The sequence below is a fragment of the Onychomys torridus genome, chromosome 18, assembly GCF_903995425.1.
Source record: "Onychomys torridus chromosome 18, mOncTor1.1, whole genome shotgun sequence".
Classification (NCBI taxonomy): Eukaryota; Metazoa; Chordata; class Mammalia; order Rodentia; family Cricetidae; genus Onychomys; species Onychomys torridus.
The window spans coordinates 1234739-1258210 of record NC_050460.1 but is presented as its reverse complement, the minus strand read 5'-3'; the positions used below and the strand labels follow the sequence as shown (position 1 = coordinate 1258210).

Sequence of the window (23472 nt, the reverse complement as noted above, 5' to 3'; positions counted from 1 at the left end):
GTATCCAGTTTCTGGTATTCATCAGAGGGTGTCACTATTTTCCTATTATATATCCAGATGAATTCACAAAAACATTACCTAGAAGAAATATCATGCTGGTTGTGTGCTATGAAAACATTGGTAGTACTTAATCATTTATTTGATGAGAGGTTATATACTTACAGACTATCAGAATAAATAACTTTGCAATGATATAGGACAGTTGAATATGAAACATCAACCTGTAAAGATAGTGAATTAGTATAAAGATATCTCTAACTCAAGCCCAATTTGATCTCTCTCCCCCTCTGTCAACCTCACAAAAAGGATCTGTCGATATGATCAAGAACAGAAATGACAAATAAGGAAAACATAACTTCAGTTAATAAATATGGAACACTGAAAAGTTGTTAAATGCTTGTAGATGAAACAAAAGGAATAAAATTGGTATGCAAGACCAGCACTCACTGGCCATGTCACTCCCACTTCTGACGAAATGCTAAGATCCTTGTGTTCCATTCTCCTGCCAACTAGTAACCCCCGGTATAACCCAAACCCAAGAAAGATACTGAATTGACAGTTTTGACAGCAGGGATGAGGCTCTACTGTTTAGTAAATTCAGCATTGTATTGGCAATTAGCAATCCTTCCTAGCCCTCATTGCCTTCTGGGAAAAGAGAGGGTCCATGTAAGACTTGATGCAAATGGAGAAAGAGTAGAGTCTTAATTCATTAACTCAACTAAATTATGTATGTTGAATTTACTTTGGAAATAATAGTCACATCAAACTGCTGTGTTTGCCACAAAAGCCAGTAGTGAGTCTCTGCAGCAAGGTTTTCCTTGTGGTTCCTGGGGGCAGTACAGAACCTTGGCCTTTCCACCCACTCATGTCTTGGCTTCCTCCTTTTCCTTGTCCCACCATTATTACTCAAATATTTAAGCAACAATTTCTCTTTATTCTACCTTGTAAGTGACTTTCAGTTCTGCCTAAACCTGTCCTTCTATGGCCACACTTACATCTTGTTTTTGTTGCCACCAAATTTCTTCCCTGAGTTCACACTGCTTTTTAATGTAGAGAGAACATTTTTAAAGTATAAGTATACTTGTATGGTTCAACTTCAGTGCTTAAAACCCAAGAGTGTTTTATACCAGCCTTTAGCATGAAATCCAAACTCACTGCCTAATTGCCTTTAAATGCCTCTTCCCTTTGCTGGGCTCTTTATTCACTGCCATTTCCTATAAAGGGGTACTGGCCTATTGTGTATGACAGGAATGGTTTGTTGAGTGACTGCAAGACATCTATGTAAAATTGGCTCTTATGACTACTTTGATCTGTTTTGAGTGATTTTCCTTCCTCCACAAACAAGCGTTCTATTCACAGCTGATCAGGGACAGGCTAATTCTGTCCCATCATCAAATCTTTTCCTTCACAAAGACATAACTTATTTGTGCTTCTTAACCTGGATAGAGAAGAGAACTAAAAACCAAGAGCGCAGGGAAGCATGGGCAGCATGTGTGGCATGGGGAGTGACAGTGAGGATGAGAAGAGACAGGAGGTACAACATTGGAGCATGCTGACTGTGTGGGGACACACGCAGCCAGTGTGGTCACCAATCACGGTGCTGTATGCTGACTGTGTGGGACACACGCAGCCAGTGTGGTCACCAATCACGGTGCTGTATGCTGACTGTGTGGGACACACGCAGCCAGTGTGGTCACCAATCACGGTGCTGTATGCTGACTGTGTGGGGACACACGCAGCCAGTGTGGTCACCAATCACGGTGCTGTGAGACTGCCCCCTGAGAGGACAGCATCACTGCCCAAAGATTGCACAAAGGTGTGTCTGGTCCTGTGGAGGAAGAACCCATGAGCTCAGGCAGCAGGGACACTGAGGTGACAGCCTTCCTTCCACACTGCAGCCATCCCAAAGCTTGAATACACAGTGTATTCCTAAAGGACTCACTTTGTGTGTCACTTTTCAGACCCGGAGGTTGGAGCCGCTGTTCTGTTCATCAAGGCTGAGGAAACAAAGCAGCAAATAAACAAGCTCAACAGTGAGGTATGGAGAGGAGGGAGAAGGAGGTCAGAATTCTATCTACAGCAGAAGCAGTGTGACATGATAACCACGGTGCCCCTGGAGAGAAACTGCCTGAGGCACAAAGGGCCCTGGGACTTTTTCCCTATCCTGTAACTCAGCAGCCAGCTCCATTTCCCCACGTATAAGTAAGGGGAGGGTAATGCATGCCCTTTGACCCGTTGTCCAAGACAGATGCAGCAGATAGACAGAAAAGTGCAGTCACTTGAGACCCTTACAACACCCAGCAGAGACATGTGGAATAACCACGGAGGGAAAAGAAGCAGAAGCACCATCATGGCACTGATGCTTACAACATCCAGCAGAAAGGCACTAAGGAAGCCCTGATGAGCAGCCTGATGATGCTCCCCACTAAGAGACCTGTGCAGAGCAGAGAGGTCTCTCCATGGGCGAGCATCTGGCTTCCTAGTCCCACTGTAGATGTTTTTGTAATAGCAACCTCTGTCAGAAATGGTTTATCTTCTAGCTGTTCTCAAGGGTGTATTTTAAATCTCTTTGTCTTTTTGCTGTTTTCTGCTCTTTCTGCCCCCAGGACAGGGGCTTTTAGAAGACATTTGACCTGACTGTGCTTGAATCTGATGCTCGGCAGGGCCTCTTTGCTGTTCAGGTGTGCTTTCCCCAACCTTGACAGCACAAGGCAACTTTTTTTTTACAATATAACCTATATTTTGAGCAGATGTTTTATTTAACTAATGTCCTTCAATTTTCAATGAGTTAAAGAAAGATTGTTAGTACATGGGAGAATGTAATTTCTCTGAGTCATTTTGGCCTAAGTTCTGCTTTTTACCCAACACTTCCTTGCTATGTAGCATTGGAACTTTACCTCTCTGAACCTTAGGGTTGCCATGTAAAATAAAGTATTCTCAACAACTTTATTAAGATGTATTTAGGTATCATAAAATTCATTTATTTTAAAACAAGTGATTAAGTTTTAGATTTTTTTTTATTCATCTAACCAACATCAAGAGTCCGCTCTGGGGTTGGGGATTTAGCTCAGTGGTAGAGTGTTTGCTCTAGAATGTGCTTTGTCTCCCCAGTGATGCCTCTCATTCAGATTTGTGCTCGATCTAGGAAATCATGCCTTGTGGAACGTTGGGCCTACTCTCTGTTTTGATGAGATTCACCTTTCTGCCTACTTACATAGAATAAGGTAGCTTCTTGGTTGCTGCTTCAGTTTTAACTGCTTTCCCCAAATAACAGATTTTAAAACACATTCTGGGACATTTTTGGAAGTGGCCAATGAAGCGTGCTGGAAAAACAACAGAAAAGCTTGAAGATGAAAAGTAAATGTGTGTTAATGAGTTAACCTGTGGGTAATTGGGGTTTAGGCCTGCTGGGGACCTCTGAGAGATTGCAGGGGACAACTCAAATTGTTCATCCCAAAAACAAAGAAAAGAAAGGCTGAGGCTCTTTACAGGCCAAGCTACAGAGCAGTCCAGAGAAACTCTCACAGGAAAAATTCAAGAAGCTTTGGGATTCCTTTGGACCACAGGAAGGATGTGTGGAGAGGGAGAGGGTAAGAGAGTCCCCTTCCAAACTTAAGTTAGAACTCACTTGCCATCATCTTAGGTAGGATCACCATGTACAGATACTAATGAGATTTTATAAGTGAAATTCATGTGATCACACCAACTTACAATGGTCTGTAGTAACACAGTAGTGCAGCTGGAGCAGCCCAGGTCTCTCTTAGTGAAGATTTGTACTCAGCTGTCCCCTCTCCTTCTATCCTGCTGTTTCTGAAGTGAGACAGTGACTAAGAGGGGAAGTACCAGGAGAAGAACAGAAATCACAGTATTAGAGAACTCCCTAACTGGATTGACAGTTCTTAAATCATAGTGACCAGTCCAAACTACATGGGAGTCTCCCAAATAACCTCCCACTGAAAACTACAGAAGGGGCTGGAGAGATGGCTCTGGTGTTAGGAGTACCAACTGCTCTTGAAGAGGACCCAGATTTCTTTCCTGGCATCCACCGGCGCAGCTTTCAACTGCCTACAAGTGCAGTTCTGAAGGATCCAGGGCCTCTTCCAGCCACTGTGGACTCCAGGCATACATGGTACATAGACATACATGCAGGCCAGACATCTAAGATTTTAAAACAAAGTAGCTTTTTGAAGCAGGAGGGGGGGAAAAACAGCCAGACATCTTGTTGGCAAGCTGCACATCATTTTTCCTTTGAGCAGTTTCTCTTCAGACATTGCCCTGCCTAAAACCACATGATGCCATTGGAGTTCTTCCCATCCCCATTTGACACAAGCTGTAAGAGTCCTAAGTGATCTATTTCTTAACTGAATCTTAGAGTCAGCTGTTCTTCTTGGAAAAGGAGTCTTATCTCTTCCAAGTCAGGCTGAAGAAGTGATCACTGCATTATTGTCCTTTGATAATGTGGCCCAGCAGTCTATGTAAACAGAGATCCATTTGGAAGACAAGGGAGTCTTGCAATGAATATTCATCATTGTTCTTCTGTTGAGAAATATTCACTGAAGTAAGTGAATATAAAATTATTTGTGGACCAATCACCTCCTTCTAAAGTTTAGATTTTTCCTTAGAGTAAAATATCTAATTTCCTCACAGTTGTAACTGAAGCAAAACAAAAAAACAAACAACTTTACTCTTTGCACACAATTTAATTTATATAGCCTTGACCTGTGTGAAGTATATTAAAAGCCACCAAGCCAGGTACAGTGAAAATCCAAAGTGGCTTCAGAATGTGCAGTTTCTAATTACAGCCTCCTACATATATTTTCCTCACATCTCCTACAAAGTCATATTGTTGACATAGAAAAAATATCAAGCCGGGCAGTGGTGGCACACACCTTTAATCTCAGCACTCGGAAGGCAGAGCCAGGTGGATCTTTGTGTGTTCAAGCAGCCTGGTCTGCAGAGCGAGATCCAGGAAAGGCACAAAGCTACATAGAGAAACCCTGTCTCGGGGGGAAAAAAAATCAAGTCAAAGCCTAACATTCTGCTTTGTGTAAGTCCTACTTTTCATAGATGGAACCAGTTGATTGCTTTACTCTTACTTTATACTTTATTTGGTTACTATTAAGGAAGACATACATTGGTGGTAAATGTGAAATCTACTGCTTGACTCTGAAGTTTGTTACCAAAATGCCAGGCAGCAGCAGACCAGAGATTGTGGTGCACACTGTAGGCACTGAGCGTACTGCCAGAGCACTGATGAATCTGAACTCTGATATCTGCTCAAAGATTTAACATACAGGGTCTGGAACAATGGCTTAAGAGCACTTAGACTCTTCCAGAGGAGCTGGGTTCAATTCCCAGCACCCATGTCAGGCAGCTCATGCTCTCATAGCCTCCTGTAACTGTAACTCCGGGAAATTGGATGCCCTCTTCTAGCCTCTTTGGGTACCTGCATGTGTACTTGCAGACACACACATACATATACACATATATACATGCATGCACACACAAAATATGATGAATACGTTATATATTTTTGTATATAATTTTTATATATGAAATTGTTCCCTGCTGTGTACACGTCATAATTAACTAGTTAAATATATTTTAAATGTCAGAAAAGGCATAATATTGTTCTTAACCTACATTCCCAGAACACTTAAGGGAATTTTAAAGACGTGGAACAGGCACCAGTATTAGCCTGCTTTAGATACAGTGTCCTATAGCTCAGTGAAGCTGTGACTCTAAGAAAGTCTTTGACAATAATAAAAAGTCACTTCAGGAGCTGTGGACTCCAAAGAGTCAAACACTGCATTTCTGAAGAGGTTTGTAGGTAAATGCTATATGTGCTCTAGTTTCTCAAATCTGGCTGACCCAGGAAGACATCATAGCAAAGTGTTTAAGGAAAAACTGCTTTGGCATAGTGAACACAAAACATAAACACTGCTAAAAAGGAAAAGCTGCCCTGGAGGGAAACAATAGTTAAGGTTCACATTCAGTTACCTTAGCAAGGTGTTTGTCTTCCCATATCTTATACTGTTCTTCTCTTAGAAAGTAAAAAAATCTGCAATAGGAGTTCCAATGTGAACTTAGGACTATATGGAGGATGTAAACACCAACTATGAAGCATGGTGGCCTCTTTAATCCTGAGAACTAAACTCTGGCTCCTTCTGTGTTAGAGCTCCCCACAGTTGCTCACACTCTGTACCTCTGCCAGTGTTTTGGTCATTGATCTATCTACTTTGCATGAATATTGATTGTAGAGACAGCTAATCTGTCTTCATTTCTCTTCTTGTGCTTTTGGGGTCATATTTGTGAGAAATCCAGTGTAATGAATATTTATTCCTCTGTTTTCTTCTTGGAATTTTATACTGTAATCTCTTGTGTTTGTGACTTTGATCTATTGTGGGTTAAGTTGTACATATTGTATGAGTTGTGCATTTAGCTTATTTGTGTGTTAATTTTCATAGCCCCATTGGTTAAAACACTCTTTCCAGTTGAGATCTGAAAGCGATGTTCATAAATCAGTGGATTGTGAATGTGAAGGCTAATGCATGTGTTATTGTTCTTGTTGCCATAACCGAATGTCTGACAAGAACCATGCTAGGAAGAAAGATTTGTTTGGTTTGCAGTTCAAGGGGAAGGAGGGTGGCAGCAGGGGGAGGTAGCCATCACACTATGTCCACAGTCAGGAGGCTCAGAAAAAATGCTGGCCCTCGTCTCACTTCTTATATCACTCAGGGACTCCAGCCCATAGGACATGTTGTGTCACTGTCCTCATAGACACAACAAAGGATTGTTTCTAGGGCAATTCTAAATCCAGTGGCACTACCAGTTAAGATTAACTATTGCAGTTTACTTCTGGCCTTAACTTTTTTACTTAGAGTTTTTCTCAGCATAGCCTCAAACTTGTGATTCTCCTGCTTCACCCCCTGAGAGGAATGCAGGTGTGCACTACCATACCTCCCTATTTCTGGACTCAAATTTTTATTCTGCTGACTATGCTATCATGTCCCAGCTCTCTGCTGTCTTTATTGCTTTGCATTGTAGCAAGTTCCAAAATGGAAAGATAAGTGTCCTCCTTCTTTAGTTCCCTCTTTCAAGATAGCTTCAGCTGTCTGGGGCTTTGTGCCAACTTTAGAAAAACCTATTTCTACAAAGAGGAAAGCATACTTTCTTTTTTAAATAATATTTTTAGTTTTTATTTTAAATTTCATGTATGTATACAATGTATCTTGATCATATCAATCTCAACTGATCTCAGAATGACTGATCACATCCCCTTATCTCCCTCCCAACCCCATGCATACCATTATTTACTTACTTACTTACTTACTTACTTACTTACTTACTTAGTTTAATCCTCTGAGTCCAGTTAATGTTGCCCATGTACTCACATGGGTGTAGTATCATCCTACTAGTGGCCACACTCCCAAAAAGCTGTGACTTTCTCTCCCCCAGCAGCCATCAACTGCTAACAGTTCCTCAGATGGGGCAGAGCTTTGTGCATTCCTCTGCACTCCATGCTGAAATTTAAAAAACATTTTTATTAATTCTTTGAGATTTTCAGACAACATATTTTGAAAATATTCACCCTACTCTTCCTCCTAACTTCTCCTAGATCCACTTCTACATCGTACACCCTACGTATGTTCTCTTTTTTTATTTCATAACCCTTCAACTCCAATTTATGCTGCCCATAAATTGCCCTGGTTATGGGGACATCCATTGGAGTATGATCCATCTACCAGTAGCCATACCCTTAAATATACCTGGCCCTCCCTTCCCCAGAAGCTATCAACTGCCCACAGTTCCCCAGTTAGGAGGGTTCTTGTCAATACCTTTCTGCTCCACACTAGACTGTCGAATGGCTTGATCTTGTGCTGGTCTTATGCAAGCACCCACAGCTGCTTCGAGTTTATGAGTTCGAAGGCCCTATCATGTCCTAAAGACACTCTCTTTTTTTTTTTTTAGTCCTCCCTGCCCCTGGCTATTATGAACTGTTTGCCCTCTCTTCCATGATGGCCCTTGAGCCTTGAGAGGGGATTTAACATAGATGTCCTATTTGTGACGGAGCACTCTGCTGATGTTTATTCTCTGCACTTGGACCAGCTGTGATTTTCTGTGTTAATCACCATCCACTACCCAAAGAAACTTAATCTCATGAGGTCTGAGATCTGTATTATTTTATAGGTAGAGAGGCAAATTTAGAGGACAGTTTGATGCTGTATCCATTAACAGAATAATAATAGTGGGTTCACCTTGATCTTGACCAACAGCTGTTGGGTGTTCATATGTAAAATAGCCATGTCAAACCAAGAAGGCATTTGATAGTGCTTCTCCCTAACCTACAAACCTTACCTGCTTCCTGCCCCTTCTTCTGTGATGATCTCTTGATTTCTGACAGTAAGCATACTGCCCATGAAACATGGTTAGGAATACTGCCATGTGGAAATATTCTGATTTATGAACTAAGGATTTCAGTATGTGTCTAGGGTTTTTCCAAGCAATATTTTATAATTTTCAGTTCCCAGCTCCACACCTATTTATTCATATCTATTCCTAAGTATTTCATTCCTTAATCATTGATTTTGCAGCTTGTCATGTATGTCTGTTTAATGTATTTCCCAGTCTTAGTAGTTTGGGGGTGGGTTTCTGGACCTTAAAAGTTCTTTGGACCTCTATTCAATGGATTTCTTATAAAAGACTCCTCATTGGACCTTGAGGCAGCTATACTCTATTAAGGATAGAGTAGCATATTGTTTGGGCATCTTTTCCTGAGAAGACAAACAGGTCTATTCATGTCAGATAAGGCACCAACAACAGACCAAAGCAATGACCCCACCTAAGTCTTTCGTTGTGAACCACTGAATTAGGATTATTTAGAGGGGTAAAGATAAGGAGTTACACTCAGGAGCATGGGTTACTCACACGGGTGTAGGTGAGCACAGCCGAGATTACTTATAGGATTGTGAGCAACTTGAGGAGCTGCTACAATACTCTGGACAGCTGTTAACTGTCCCTGCATATCCTCAGGGAAAGGCAAGCCCTTGTGAGTCCCTCCCCAATACATGACTGAACATTAGTGGGCCCCGCAGTGTACCAGTCTCCAGATAATCGCAACATATGCATACTTGTCAAACATGAGTTTCAGTGTAAATAATAAATATAGTGGATACAATGTTAATATCCTATGTTGATGAATTTTTTCTAATGTTTATCAATAAGCAACCAATTGATCAATTTCACGAGGCAACAGATAAGCTTTTTTGAACATTGATTTAGGGGAAAGGAAAAACCAAACATTTTCCTTTCTTTCCTGTATTGACTGGGGAAGCCAGATAACCTGTAAGGAAACATCTCTTTGTAAAATTATTCCAGCTATGTGCAACTATGTGGTTGAATATAATCAGACTTGAGTCCCACTGCACTTCTGATCTCTCCCTTCAAGGCCATGCCTGCCAACAGTACAGTTAGAAAGCTGCCAAGAGCCATGTGCATACAGCTCAACACTGCCTAGAGATTCACCAACGTGACAGAAAATATAAGAGGGCCATGTGCTTGCTGACAGCTCAGAGTAGCTGGGAAATAGGCCTGTGCTACCATACTTAGTCAGTATACAGTTTTGTTACAAATAAAGATGACAAAGAATTCAGTGAAAGATCACTTAATTACCAGAATCAGCCTATAAAAATGTGTGTGTGTGTGTGTGTGTGTGTGTGTGTGTGTGTGTGTGTGTGTGTTTTGCAGAGACTTTTGATGCAGTTAGTACCCCTGAATTTAAGAAAATTGTATCCAGCAGGAAAATATGCACATTTGGTAAACACTGAGGCAAGTCAAGAACTCTTCATACTAAGAAGACTATGTCACCAGATGCATCCCCATCTGCTTACTAACACATGAAAATGAAAATATCATGTTTTTCTCGGACTACCAAGTTCCAGAGTTCATGGGTCATAGTGATAGTGATAGGATTCAGAAAGAGAAAATGAACAGAAGGAGAGCTATTTCACAAGAAACAAATATCATTGCTAAGGGTGTGTTTTGACTTACAGTCCTGTTCCCAAAACACATGCCATAAACACAACAAAACAACAAATCTCTGTCTCCACCAAAAGCCACACTACAGCGTATGACACTGTCTGCAGTTACTGTGAAAAATTGGGGTCAGCCTCAGAGATGAACCATGTAAAGGATAAATTACATGCTCCAAGAGAGAGGAACTGGGAGGAGGGAATGGAGGTTCTTGCATTTGGCCAGTAGACTCAGAGCAAGTTGGACATGCTGTACTGAGGAAAAGTAAAGAGCCACTTAGCAGAATGTAGATTTAAAAATATAAGTTAGGAGCAGGCCAGGGCCACAGAGGCAGGCAGGCCCAGTGGCTGGGCAGATGCAATTGTAATAAAAACCAGAAACTGAGCTACCATCCACTGAGGAGTTAGTGAAAACAAGCTCCTAATCAAGAGCTTAGAACAAGGATGCCTTTAATCCCAACACCTGGGGAAGGAGCCATCTCCATGGGATGAGACCAGAATGGATCTGAATACTGAGGCCAACCCAGAGCCCAGCTGCCAATCCAGCGAAACCCAACAACTTGGAGGTGTTACTGAGACTACCCTACTCAGCTGAAATCCATCCGGGAGAGGAATCAGAACCCTACAATTTGCAGTGTGAAGAAACAAGAGCAGCTGAGGAGTTGATGAAAGAGCAAATGTGACCTGAGAACACAAAAGAAGACACCGCCCAGCCACCAAACCAGATCACCAGAATCGTAAGTATACACTTCACCTACTGAGAACAGGTAAACTCCCACCTCCAGACCAGCAGATCAGATCTCTAGCTCCTAGGCCCTACCTATTAGAGTCCCAGCAACAAGACAGCTACCTTTCCCTACACCCCCAAAAAAGCCCCCAAACAAAAATCAAACAAAAAAACTAACCCCTACGAACCTAACAACCACTGAAACCATAAGCAAACTCTACACCAACTGGGATCAACTGCTCCCAGAGACAGAACCCACTACACTGATTTGACTAAGCTGATCCCAAAGAAACAGAGACCAACAGCACCAATTTAATAAAGAAATCCTAGTGAACCAAGACAAACAATTAGAACAAGAGAGGCACCTTCAGACACAGACACTGCCTGCACTGAACAGAGGATGAGATGAGTAGACACCAGTGCAAAAACACAGGCAACAACATGAAGACCTATATGACAAACTCACAACCTAGTGACTCTACACCTTTAAGACCTAAACATACCAAGGCAGAAGAATCAGAAAAAAATCAACCCTAAAAATGACTTTAAGAAGATGATAGAGACCATTAAAGAGGAAATGAAAAACCACATTAAAGAGGAAAAATTAAAGAAGAAATTAAAACTCCCTTAAAGAGGAAATGAAAAACTCTATTAAAGAGGAAGTGAAAAACTCCCTTAGAGAGGAAATCAAAAATGCCTTAAAGAAATGGAAGAAAAAACAAACAAAAAATTGGAAGAAATCAGAGAAAGCCAAGAAAAAGTAATTAAAGAGATGAAGGAAATAATCCAAGATCTGAAAAATGAAATTGAGACAATAAAGAAAACACAAACTGAGGAAATGCTGGAAGTAGAAATCCTGACTAAACCAACAGGAACTACAGAAATAGGCATAACCAAGTGAATGCAAGAGATGGAACAGAGAATCTCAGACAATGAAGACACAATAGAGAAAATAGATGTATCAGTCAAAGAAAACACTAAAGACAAAAAATTCTTAACATGAAACATCCAAGAAATTTGGGACACCATTAAAAGACCAAACCTAAGAATAATAGGGATAGAAGAAGGAGAAGAATACCAACTCAAAGGCACAGAAAACATATTCAACAAAATCATAGAAGAAAACTTTCCTAACCTAAAGAAAGAAATTCCTATGAAGATACAAGAAGCTTACAGAACACCAAATAAGCTGGACCCCCCCCAAAAAAGTCTCCTCTCCACATAATAATCAAAACTCTAAACATACAGAACAAAGAAAAAATATTAAGAGCCGCAAGGAAAAAGACCAAGTAAAATATAAAGGCAAACCCATCAGAATAATACCAGACTTCTCAATAGAGTCTATGAAAGCTAGAAGGTCCTGAACAAATGTTATACAGACAATAAGACACCATGGATGCCAACCCAGAGTATTATCCCCAGCAAAACTCTCAATCAACATACAGGGAGTAAACAAAATATTCCATGATAAAACCAGATTTAAACAATACCTGTCCACAAACCCAGCCCTATAGAAAGCACAGGAAGGAAAAATCCAACCTAAAGAAGCTAAACAGATCTATGAAATCTCAGGCAATAGATAATCACACACCAACAAACACCAAAGAAGGACAACATAACATGACCACAAAAATAACAGGAACCAAAAATCACTGGTCATTAATATCCATCAATATCAACAGTCTCAACTCACCTATAAAAAGACATAGACTAACAGAATGGATAAGAAAACAGGATCCATCCTTCTGCTGCATACAAGAAACACACCTTAACTTCAAAGACAGACACTGCCTCAGAGTAAAGGGCTGAGAAAAGGCTTTCCAAGTAAATGGACCTAAGAAACAAGCTGGTGTAGCTATCTAAATATCTAATAGACTTCAAACTAAAATCAATTGAAAGAGATCAGGATGGACATTACATATTTATGACAGGAAAAATACACTAAGATGAAGTCTTGATCCTGAACATTTATGCCCCAAATACAAAGGCAACCACATTCATAAAAAAAAAAAAAAAAAAAAAAACATTACTAAAGCTTAAAACACACATCAAACACCACACATTAGTAGTGGGAGATTTCAACACACTACTCTCACCAAAAGACAGATCTACCAGACTGAAACCCAACAAAGAAATAAAGGACACAACAGATACAAAAACATTGGAATAACTCCCTGTATCTTATCAGACCAACATGCCTTAAAGTTAGACTTCAACAACAACAAAAATTATAGAAAGCCTACAATCTCATGGAAACTGAATAATGCTCACCAGAAACATCAATGGGTCAAGGAAGAAATAAAGAAAGAAATTAAAGATTTCCTAGAATTCAATGAAAATGAAAGTACAACATACCCAAACTTATGGGACACTGTGAAAGCAGTACTAACAGGAAAGTTCATGGCTCTGAATACACACATAAAGAAGATAGAGAAATCTCATACCAATCAATTAACAGAACAACTGAAAGCACTAGAACAAAAAGAAACAAACTCACCCAGGAGAAATAGATGCCAGGAAATAATCAAATTGAGGCCTGAAATCAATAAAATAGGAACCAAGAGAACAATACAAAAAAATCAATGAAACAAAGAGTTGGTTCTTTGAAAAAAATCAACAAGATAACAAACCCCTAGCCAAATTAACCAAAAGACAAAGAGAGAGCATCCAAATTAACAAAATCAGAAATGAAAAGGAGACTTAACAACAGACAATGAGGAAATCCAGAGAGTCATCAGGTCATACATACTTCAAAAACCTGTACTCCACAAAATTGGAAAAATCTGGAAGAAATGGACAATTTTCTGGATAGATACCACATACCAAAGTTAAATCAAGACCAGAGAAACCATTTAAATAGACCAATAACCCCTAAAGAAATAGAAACAGTCATCAAAAGTCTCCCAACCAAAAAAAGCCCAGGACCAGATGGCTTCATTCTACCAGACTTTCAAAGAAGAGCTAATACCAATATTCTTCAAATTATTCCACACAATAGAAACAGAAGGAACACTACCAAACTCTTTCTATGAAGCTACAATTACCATGATACCGAAACCAAACAAAGATGCAACAAAGAAAGAGAATTAGAGACCAATCTCCCTCATGAACATTGATGCAAAAATACTCAACAAAAATATTGGCAAACCAAATCCAAGAATACATCAAAAAAATTATCCATCATGCCCAAGTAGGTTTCATCCCAGGCATATAAGGATGGTTCATCATATGAATATCTGTCAATGTAATACACCATATAAACAAACTGAAAGAAAAAAACAACATGATCATCTCATTAGATGATGAAAAAAACCTTTGATAAAATTCAACACCCCTTCATGATAAAGGTCTTACAGAGATCAGGAATACAAGGAACATTCCTAAACATAATGAAAGGCAATTTACAGCAAACCAACAGCCACTATCAAATTAAATGGAGAGAAACTCAAACCATTACCACTAAAATCAGGAACAAGACAAGGCTGTCCACTCTCCCCGTATTTATTCAATATAGTACTAGACATTCTAGCTAGAGCAATAAGACAACAAAAAGAGATCAAAGGGATACAAATTGGAAAGGAAGAAGTCAAACTTTCACTGTTTGCAGATGATATAATAGTATACATAAGTGACCCCCAAAACTCTTCCAGGGAACTCTTACAGCTAATAAACTCCAGTAAAGTGGCGGGATACAAGATCAACTCAAAAAATTCAGTAGCCCTCCTGTACACAAATGATAAAAGGGCTGAGAAAGAAGTTAGAGAAACATCACCCTTTATAATAGCCACAAATAATATAAAATATCTTGGGATAACACTAAACAAGTGAAGGACCTTTTTAATAAGAACTTTAAATCTCTAAAGAAAGAAATTGAAGATGATATCAGAAATTGGAAGGATATCCAGTGCTCATGGAAAGGTAAGATTAACATAGTAAAAATGGCGATCTTACCAAAAGCAATCTACAGATTCAATATAATCCCCATCAAAATCCCAACACAATTCTTCATAGACTAGGAAAGAACAATACTCAACTTCATATGGAAAAACAAAACACCCAGGATAGCTAGAAGAATCCTGTATGATAAAGCAACCTCTGGAGGCATCACCATCCCTGACCTCAAGCTCTACTATAGAGCTATAATAATAAAAACAGCCTGGTACTGGAATAAAAACCGACATACGGAACAATGGAATCAAATCAAAGACCCTGACATTAATCCACACACATATGAACACCTGATTTTTGACAAAGAAGCCAAAACTATACAATGGAAAAAAGAAAGTATCTTCAACAAATGGTGCTGGCATAACTGGATGTCAGTATGTAAAAGATTACAAATAGATCCCTATCTGTCACCATGCACAAAACTCAAGTCCAAGTGGATCAAAGACCTCAACATAAATCCTGTTACACTAAATTTAATAGAAGAGAAAGTAGGAAGTACTCTTGAACACTTTGGTACCGGAGATCACTTCCTAAATATAACACCAGCAGCACAGACACTGAGCACAACAATTAATAAATGGGACCTCTTGAAACTAAGAAGCTTTTGCAGGGCACAAGATATGGTCAATAAGACAAAAAGACAGCCTACAGAATGGGAAAAGATCTTCACCAACCCCACATCTGACAGAGGATTGATCTCCACAGTATATAAAGAACTCAAGAAATTAGACAGCAAAATACTGAACAACACAATTACAAAATGGGCTAAAGAGCTAAACAGAGAATTCACAAAACAAGAATCACAAATGGCTGAAAGACACTTAAAGAAATGCTCAACATCCTTAATCATCAGAGAAATGCAAATCAAAATGACTCTGAGATACCACCTTACACCTGTCAGAATGGCTATGATCAAAAACACTAAGGACAGTCAATGTTGGAGAGGATGTGGAGCAAAGGGAACACTACTCCACTGTTGGTGGGAATGCAAACTTGTACAACCACTGTGGAAGTCAGTATGGTGGTTTCTCAGAATATTGGGAATTGTACTACCTCAAGACCCAGCCATACCACTCTTGGGCATATACCCAAGGAATGCTCAACCATACCACAAAGATACATGTTCAACTATGTTCATAGCAGCATTATTTGTAGTAGCCAGAACCTGTGAACAACCTAGATGCCCATCAACTGAAGAATGGATTAAGAATATGTGGTACATATATACAATGAAGTACTACTCAGCAGAGAAAAATAATGACAGCATGAAATTTGCAGGCAAATGGAACTAGAAAAATTCATCCTGAGTGAGGTAACCCCAACCCAGAAGGACAAACATGGTATGTACTCACTCATAAGAGGATTCTAGATAGAAAGCAAAGAACAATCAGACTGCAACCCACAGAACCATAAGCCTATATATATGTCATGGAGGACCCTAGGATGACTGTTGCTTATAGTAAGATTTGGTATTACTCATTTCCTGAGCAACCCTCAATGAAACATTGCACTATTAAGGACAATGAAATTCCTCATAGGGTTTCTGAGCGCTGAGTGAGCCCTGTGGCTGTAGCAGAAGCTCAACATGACAGAATCCTATTGGGCCTTCGTGAAAAACTCCCCTTCTGATGCCAATGGGGATTGAAAGCCCATTAGGGCCAGCTTTGACAAGCATTAACATAAGCCTAGGAACTGCAACCATGTGGTTGGATTCTCCTGAAGAGTTGCCAGCTTAAGTCGTGCTGGGATCAATAATAAGGGGCCTCAGCGGTTCGTGTTCTGGGATTTGTGTCCGTGCCAATGGATACCCACATGCTCCAGAAGAGAATTTGACATCACTGCTACCGTTGTTGCTGTTATAACAGTGACAACCACCACTACTACTGTTTCTGGGATTACCATTTCATAACCGGTTACTACAGCTAGCACAGTGGAGACCCTGGCAGCAAAAGTAACTACCACAGTTAACTATTTTTTCATTCTATTGGGCATGACAAATTTAAATCAATAGTTATATACATTTCGATTGGCTTTGAAAGTTATAAATTTACAAACTCAAGTTCCATTTGCTCTCAGGATACCATCTTACAAGAACTCTAATTTGCAGTAAGGCTCCTTAAGGAAGGCTATGGGTGGCTTAAGACTTCTGTTGGTCTTTTTTGTGTTGAACACACAGACTGCAAGCCCAGCACCACTTAAAGATCTTCGGCAACAGTTAACTCTGCAGCTCTCACAAGATTAAGCCTGTATGATAATGAGTATTCAGAGATTGGTAATGTCTGAGGGGCAATCACCAGCCTAAGACAGAACGCCTGTGTGTCCTGGACAGGTGTCTCCATGACGGGTAAGGTGACCTGCTGACGTCCCATGCAACCTAAGTCAGAAGCTCATTTTTTAGTTAAAGGGGGGACCTGTAGGGCCCTGGCCCCCATTTTGGGTAACTGTTGCCTTGCTTGCGGACCTTGACCTTGATATCCCCCTCTGCCAGTTCCCTGTGAGATTCCACCCTCCTGAATGCTTAAGGGAAGCTCCTTGTCTGTGTATCCAGCATATTGGGCATTAACAGCTTAGATGTAAGATTCTAAAACATCAGGAGCAGGGGTGGGGATTTAGCTCAATGATAGAGTGCTTGCCTAGCAAATGCAAGGCCCAGGGTTCAATCCTCAGCTTAAAAAACAAAATCAGAAGCGAACTTCTGTCCTCCAGGGTTCTCCCTTGTGCTGTAAGCCTGTATTTAAGACCTCCTCTCTCCTTCAATAATCGGCATTCAGCATTGAAAAAAAGAAGAAGAAGGAGAAGGAGAAGGAGAAGGAGAAGGAGAAGGGAGGGTATCAAGATCATGATGGGGAAACCCACAGAGACAGCTGACCAGTGCTAGTTGGAGTTCACTGACTCTGGACTGATAGCTCGGGAACCTGCATGGGACTGAACTAGGCCCTCTGAATGTGGGTGACAGTTGTGTGGCTTGATCTGTTTGTGTGGTCCCTGGCAGCAGGGCCAGGACTTATCCCATGTGATGGAATGACTTTTTGGAACCCATTCCCTGTGGTGGGATACCTTGCTCAGCCTTGATAACACAATGGGGAGGGGCTAGGCTCTCCTTCAACTTGGTATGCCCGACTTTGTTGACTACCATGGGAGGCTTTACCCACTCTGAGGAGTGGATGGGGGTAGAGTGGGAGGGAGATGAGGAGGGAGGAGAAGGGGAGGGAGGGGGAACTGGGGTTGATATGTAAAATGATAAAAATAAATAAATAAATAAATAAATATATTTTTAAAAATTACATGCTCCAAAATCTCTCAGTTTTAAGCAGTAGAAACTCTGATAAGATATTCAGAACATATGAAGCATTCTTTCCTGCTAGAAGCTTTGGTGATAATTATTTCTGTCCTTGCAAGTTTAAATCAGTAGGAAAAATTATTTAAATTTAGTTAAAAAATAGAAACATATGTTAAGAAATTCACCATGTAATTTACTCTTAATTAAACTACCCATCTACCAAAACAAAGTTTGGAGTGTGTGCTATATGGCAATACAGCTATGTGCTATATGGCAGAAACTTGAGCTACTTAAAAAAACAGTAAAGTCCCTGACCTCCCTGCACTTAGCCCATACAGGTCCTTGTTCAGTTCTAATCAACACCAACTTGTACATCCTTACATTTTATCTCACATTCAGAGAATCCCCATCCTGTCTGACTAACCTGGCAAAAAAGAATCTTAAAGCACAATTTCCAATAGCCCCAACTATTAAACTACCACAGGAATCCATGCTAGGCCATGCTAAAATTCAAGGCTCTTCTGATATTAACAGTGTTAACAGAATAGGCTGATGCAAAGGAAGAGCTGTATAGATGACTATGGTTGCCCTTTTCTCTGGGATGTCCTCTGGATTAGTATTGTCTGCCATGCAGAAATTTTCAATTGAGCTTAGTTTCTGTATCCATTATCAAATCCAGCCACATGGGATGCTGACATAAAACCAATTATATAGGGAATAAAGTTTATATCTATATTATTTAAGCCATATATCACAGTCCTTATGGGAAAATGATTCAGTGGAGGGAGGGAGACAGATAAAAATATATCAGTAGAGCTGATTAAACACAACAGCAGTGAACAAGGTACTCTGGAAATGTAGGCCAATAAGGACACAGAAGTTCTAAGGAATTCTGGATGTGGTAGAAATAAGGAAGTGTGGTAAGTTAGTGGTTCCCTTCCTAAATGCATGTCAAGGTCAGTGCAGTGTGTGGGGTTATCACTGCCAGCAAGTTTATTGTTCCATAGTGTGTGACAAGAGGTGATGTCTACTAATAGCACAAGCATTTCCAACACAACTGCTTGGCCCTGGTGAACTGAAACTTCAATGTATGATCCTTCCACAAAAATAAAAGAGGGGAGTCTTTGGATGTTCTGGTGTCAGGAGCAGAGAAGCAAGTCACTTGGAAGCACAAATAGTGTTTTCTTTGCTCCCCTTTCAGGCAGGACTTGGGACAAGAGGAAATGTTGGATGTGAGCAGTTTGCTGGGTACATGGTGAAGGTGAAACTAGTTTGGAAACAGTTTTAAATTCCAGACTGCTGGGTTTTCATCCATAGGAGAAGGAAGGGGGAACAAAGAAAAGGGAGCAAGAGAAAGAATGAAAAAGAAAGGAAGAAAAGAGAAAATGAATGCATGAAAAGCAATATACAAATGGAGAATACACATTCTCTCTACCTTGAATCAGAAGTCAACATCAACATAGCCTCCCGTGTGCAAAGTTTCTAGAAACAAACAAAAATGATAGTAAAGAGGTGGGGCTTGGGAAGACTCATGTGTTCTAATATGAGTGGCAGAAATATGTAAGGATTTTAGGTTGCTGTTTGGGTAAGAAGAAAACTTGCCTTTTTTTGGTCTGGATGATTCTACTTGCCTGTATTGCTTCACTTCACAGTGCTCTGGCACTAAGTTCCATGTTGACTCTGTAACTGAACAGTCCTAGACTGAAAGCAGCCTCAACAATCTTCACTGGCAATGCTATTTGTTTGTTTGCTTGTTTTTAACCAGGTGGAGGCTTGAATTCTACCAACCTCAAAAAGTAAACTCTTTGTTTCTTATACTTGATCAGGACTAGTCTTTCCTATCTTAGAATAGACTCTGTCAGCAAACCCAGCAGGAACCAGCACACACCACTGCATTCAAACCCACTGTGTCTCCTGTGGAAGTCCCTGTCCCCATCAGTGTCACCATTGTTTCCGCCTTCAGGAGATGCTGTCTCTCTTTGTGGCAACCGACCTTGTTCTTGCAAAGGATTAATTCCATCATAGAACTTTAATAGGGTGCAGGGGCGTGTCCCCAGGAGCACAATGATGGAAATCTTCCCTCACATCACTTGAGAACTCTATTTTCTTGACTCCTATGTTGTTTTTAGTTCCAGTTAAGATAGTAATTTGCCTTTTGGAACAGTTAATATGTGTTTACATTCCTGGATCCAGGGCAGTCCATGGGTTCCCATTTAGAGTTCATGGCCCAAAAGTTATGGTGATTGTACAGTGTAAGTTAGATGTTAAGAACATGGCTCTAAATAAATGGGAAATTTTTATTTTGAAAGCTAGAAATGCATTTATTCTGAATTATGGTGTTTACCCTTTAGCAAATCTTTTGTTGTTGTTGTTCATGTAATTTGCTTTGAAGAGAATTTACTATTTAATCAGTCTGGAATTGTTTTCTGAGATTACACTATTTACTTATCTGGTGTTGTGTTGACAGTCTATATAACTCTTATCTATGAGGCAATGGTTTATGTCACTGTGTTCTGTAGAGATTCTAAATACATATTAGAAAGCATCTCCTTACTCCTTCAGAATTGATGTGATAACATACTATAGCAAAAGATAAGGCCTGAATTCTGATGTCTTTCATGAAATAAGTAATCTTAAAAATACCATTTGGGGTCTGAAGAGGTGTTTCAGCAACTAAGAGACCATATTACACTTGCAAAGGGTGGGAGTTCCGTTCCCAGCACCCATGTCAGGGGGCTCATAACCACCCATAACTCCAGCTCCAGGTGATCTGATGCTTTCTTCTGGCCTCTGAGGGCACCACACTCATGGGCGTACACACACACACACACACACACACACACAAACTTTTCATTTTTAAAATAAAACATCACTTCACTTTTGGGACTCAGTATTTGGTTTCACATACTGAACCCTGCTTGTCTTAGTGTTTTTGGTTAATTTGGTCATAAAAATGTTGTATCATTATAAATTTGTTAAAACTCTCACTGAGGGCTGGAGATATGGCTCAGTGGTTAAGATCACCGACTGCTCTTCCAGAGGTCCTGAGTTCAATTCCCAATAACCACATGGTGGCTCACAACCACCTGTGATGAGATCTGGTGCCCTCTTCTGGCCTGCAGGGACACATGCAAACAGAGCACTGTACACATAATAAATAAATAAATCTTAAAAACAAAAAACCTCTCACTGAATACTATAATTCTTAATACACCTAAAGTTGAAATTCAGTCCTCTAATGCTCTGTCTTTATCCAGTTCTGAATGAAAGGTTAGGGTTTGTGTTGCTGTGAAGCGACTCCAGGACCACAGCAACTCTTACAAAGGAAAGCATTTAACTGGGGTGGCTCACTTACAGTCCATTATTATCATGAAGGGAAGCAAGGCAGCATGCAGGCAGATATGTTATTGGAGAAGTAGCCAGGTGTCCTACACCTTGACTTGTAGACACAAGAAGCAGTGGGTCTCATTGGGCATGGCTTGAGCATATATGAGACCTCAAAGCCCACCTTCACAATGACACACATCCTACAACAAGACCACATCTACTCCAACAAAGCCACACCTCCTAATAGTACCATTCCCTTTGGGGGCTCAGCTAATCCACCAATTCAGGTGAGTTTGATTCAGGAATGGGCTCACTGTACCCACAGAGAGAGCCATTCAGATGTCCTTCTATCATCCCATTTGGTGGCAGAACGTAACCTGAAATGCTGAAAATGGAGCTAAGGAGTCTATGGAACCATCAGCATGTTTGGGGCCAGGGATCCTGCGACCCTGAATGTGTGTGATCAACACATACAGAATTGGAGAAATTGCTGACTCCTTCATACTCACGCTTCCACTCCATCGTGACATGGAGAGGCATGTTCTTCCTCCAGCAGTTGCAGATCTAATGAAAATAAGCCAAACAAGCATCCATTTGGTTCTCTCCAGTTCCACACCAGCACAAAGAGTTTTGGTCTTAAAATTTCAGTCAATATGTTAACAGCTGGTGGCCTAAACTACAGAATGACTTCCTTCTAGACTTTTCTAAATACCTGAATTTGAGCAGGGCTACTTCCTGTTGGGGCTGCAAAGAATTAGTTTCAGTAGTGGAGTCACATATACTGTGGTCCAATAGCTGAGGAGCCCCTATGGTACTGTTCTAGGCCCTCTGGATAAGTGAGACAGTTGTTTAGCTTGAACTGTTTAGGGGGCCCCCAGACAGTGGGACTAGGGCCTGTCCCTAGTGCATGAGCCGGCTTTTTGGAGCCTGGTGCTGTAGATGTAACCGTCTTGTTAAATAAGAAACACAGAGCCAATTGCAGAGTTAAAAGCCAAGAGGTCAGAGCAATAGCTGAGAGCTGAAAACCTTATCCTTCACTGCTTCTGCTGTCTTTCCTCTCTGCAAGAGGCCTACTTCCTGTGTCCTGTCTTTTATATAGACTTTCTGTTCTGCCTTCTCATTGATTGTAAACTCAGCCACATGACCTCCTCATCACTGCCTGTCTGTGCAGACCTCCAGGTCTTCTATGGTTGGTATTGAGATTAAAGGCCTGTGTTGCCATGTTGGTTGTATCCTTGAACACACAGAGATCCACCTAGCTCTGCCTCCCAAGTGCTGGAATTAAAGGTGTGCACCACCACCGCCCAGCTTCTGCTATGGCTTGCTCTGACCCCAAGGCAACTTTATTAATATGCAAATAAAATCACATTTCAGTACAAATAAAATATCACCACATGGTGCCTATGGTGAGACACTTTGCATAGCCTTGGTGCAGGGAGGAGGGTCTTGGACCTGCCTCAACTGAATGTACCAGGCTCTGCTGACCTTACTTTGGAGGAGGTGGGAATGGGGGCTGGGTTGGGGCGGGGGGGGGATGTTGGGAGGAAGGAGGACAAGGGAATCTGAGGTTGATATGTAAAATCAATAGAAAATCTCTTAATAACAATAAATAAATAATTTTTTAAAAAGAATTAGTTTCAGGATGCTCTCACAGGAAGTGGGGTAGATGAACTAGGAATGTGCAGACAGTGAAAGTAAAGCTGTCCAGGGAAACAAAGGGGACTAGCTGGGGAGAGAAGAGGAAGAGTGGAGGACTTAAAGGGCATATTCATCATAATGTATACATTTGTACAAAAACTGGATACATAGATACTTTTTAAATGTGTGTGTGAGAGAGGTAAAGAAGCCTGGCAGCCTGTTCCAGACAGTAGTTTTAGTTTGGGTATCATGATGTTGAGACTGCTCTGTTTCAGTCTTGATGGTGTTTATTTGGGCTTCAGCTGCTTCCATTGTAACCTTTGTGGGTTGTGATTGTAAAATCAATTCACAGCAGCACTATCATAAGATATGATGTATTAAAATAGAGATGGCAAAGCATTACAACATTGTATTAATGTTGGGTAATTCAAGGAGTGGAAATTTGTGTGCATCCTGTTTGAGGGGATGCAAACTTCCTTCAGAAAGCACAAATCGGAGCCACAGTCAGTCTTCTAGTGGAC

General features: G+C 40.6%; 1 protein-coding gene across 1 annotated transcript in view; it reads left to right on the top strand.

The window, feature by feature from the left end:
* The window catches only part of Kcnh8 (potassium voltage-gated channel subfamily H member 8), a 256364-nt gene that overhangs the window by 230502 nt on the left and 2390 nt on the right, over positions 1 to 23472 (top strand). The window contains exon 15 of the mRNA XM_036168043.1: positions 1962 to 2038. Within this exon, the coding sequence (XP_036023936.1) occupies positions 1962 to 2038 (77 nt within the window). The remainder of the gene's footprint in view (positions 1 to 1961; positions 2039 to 23472) is intronic.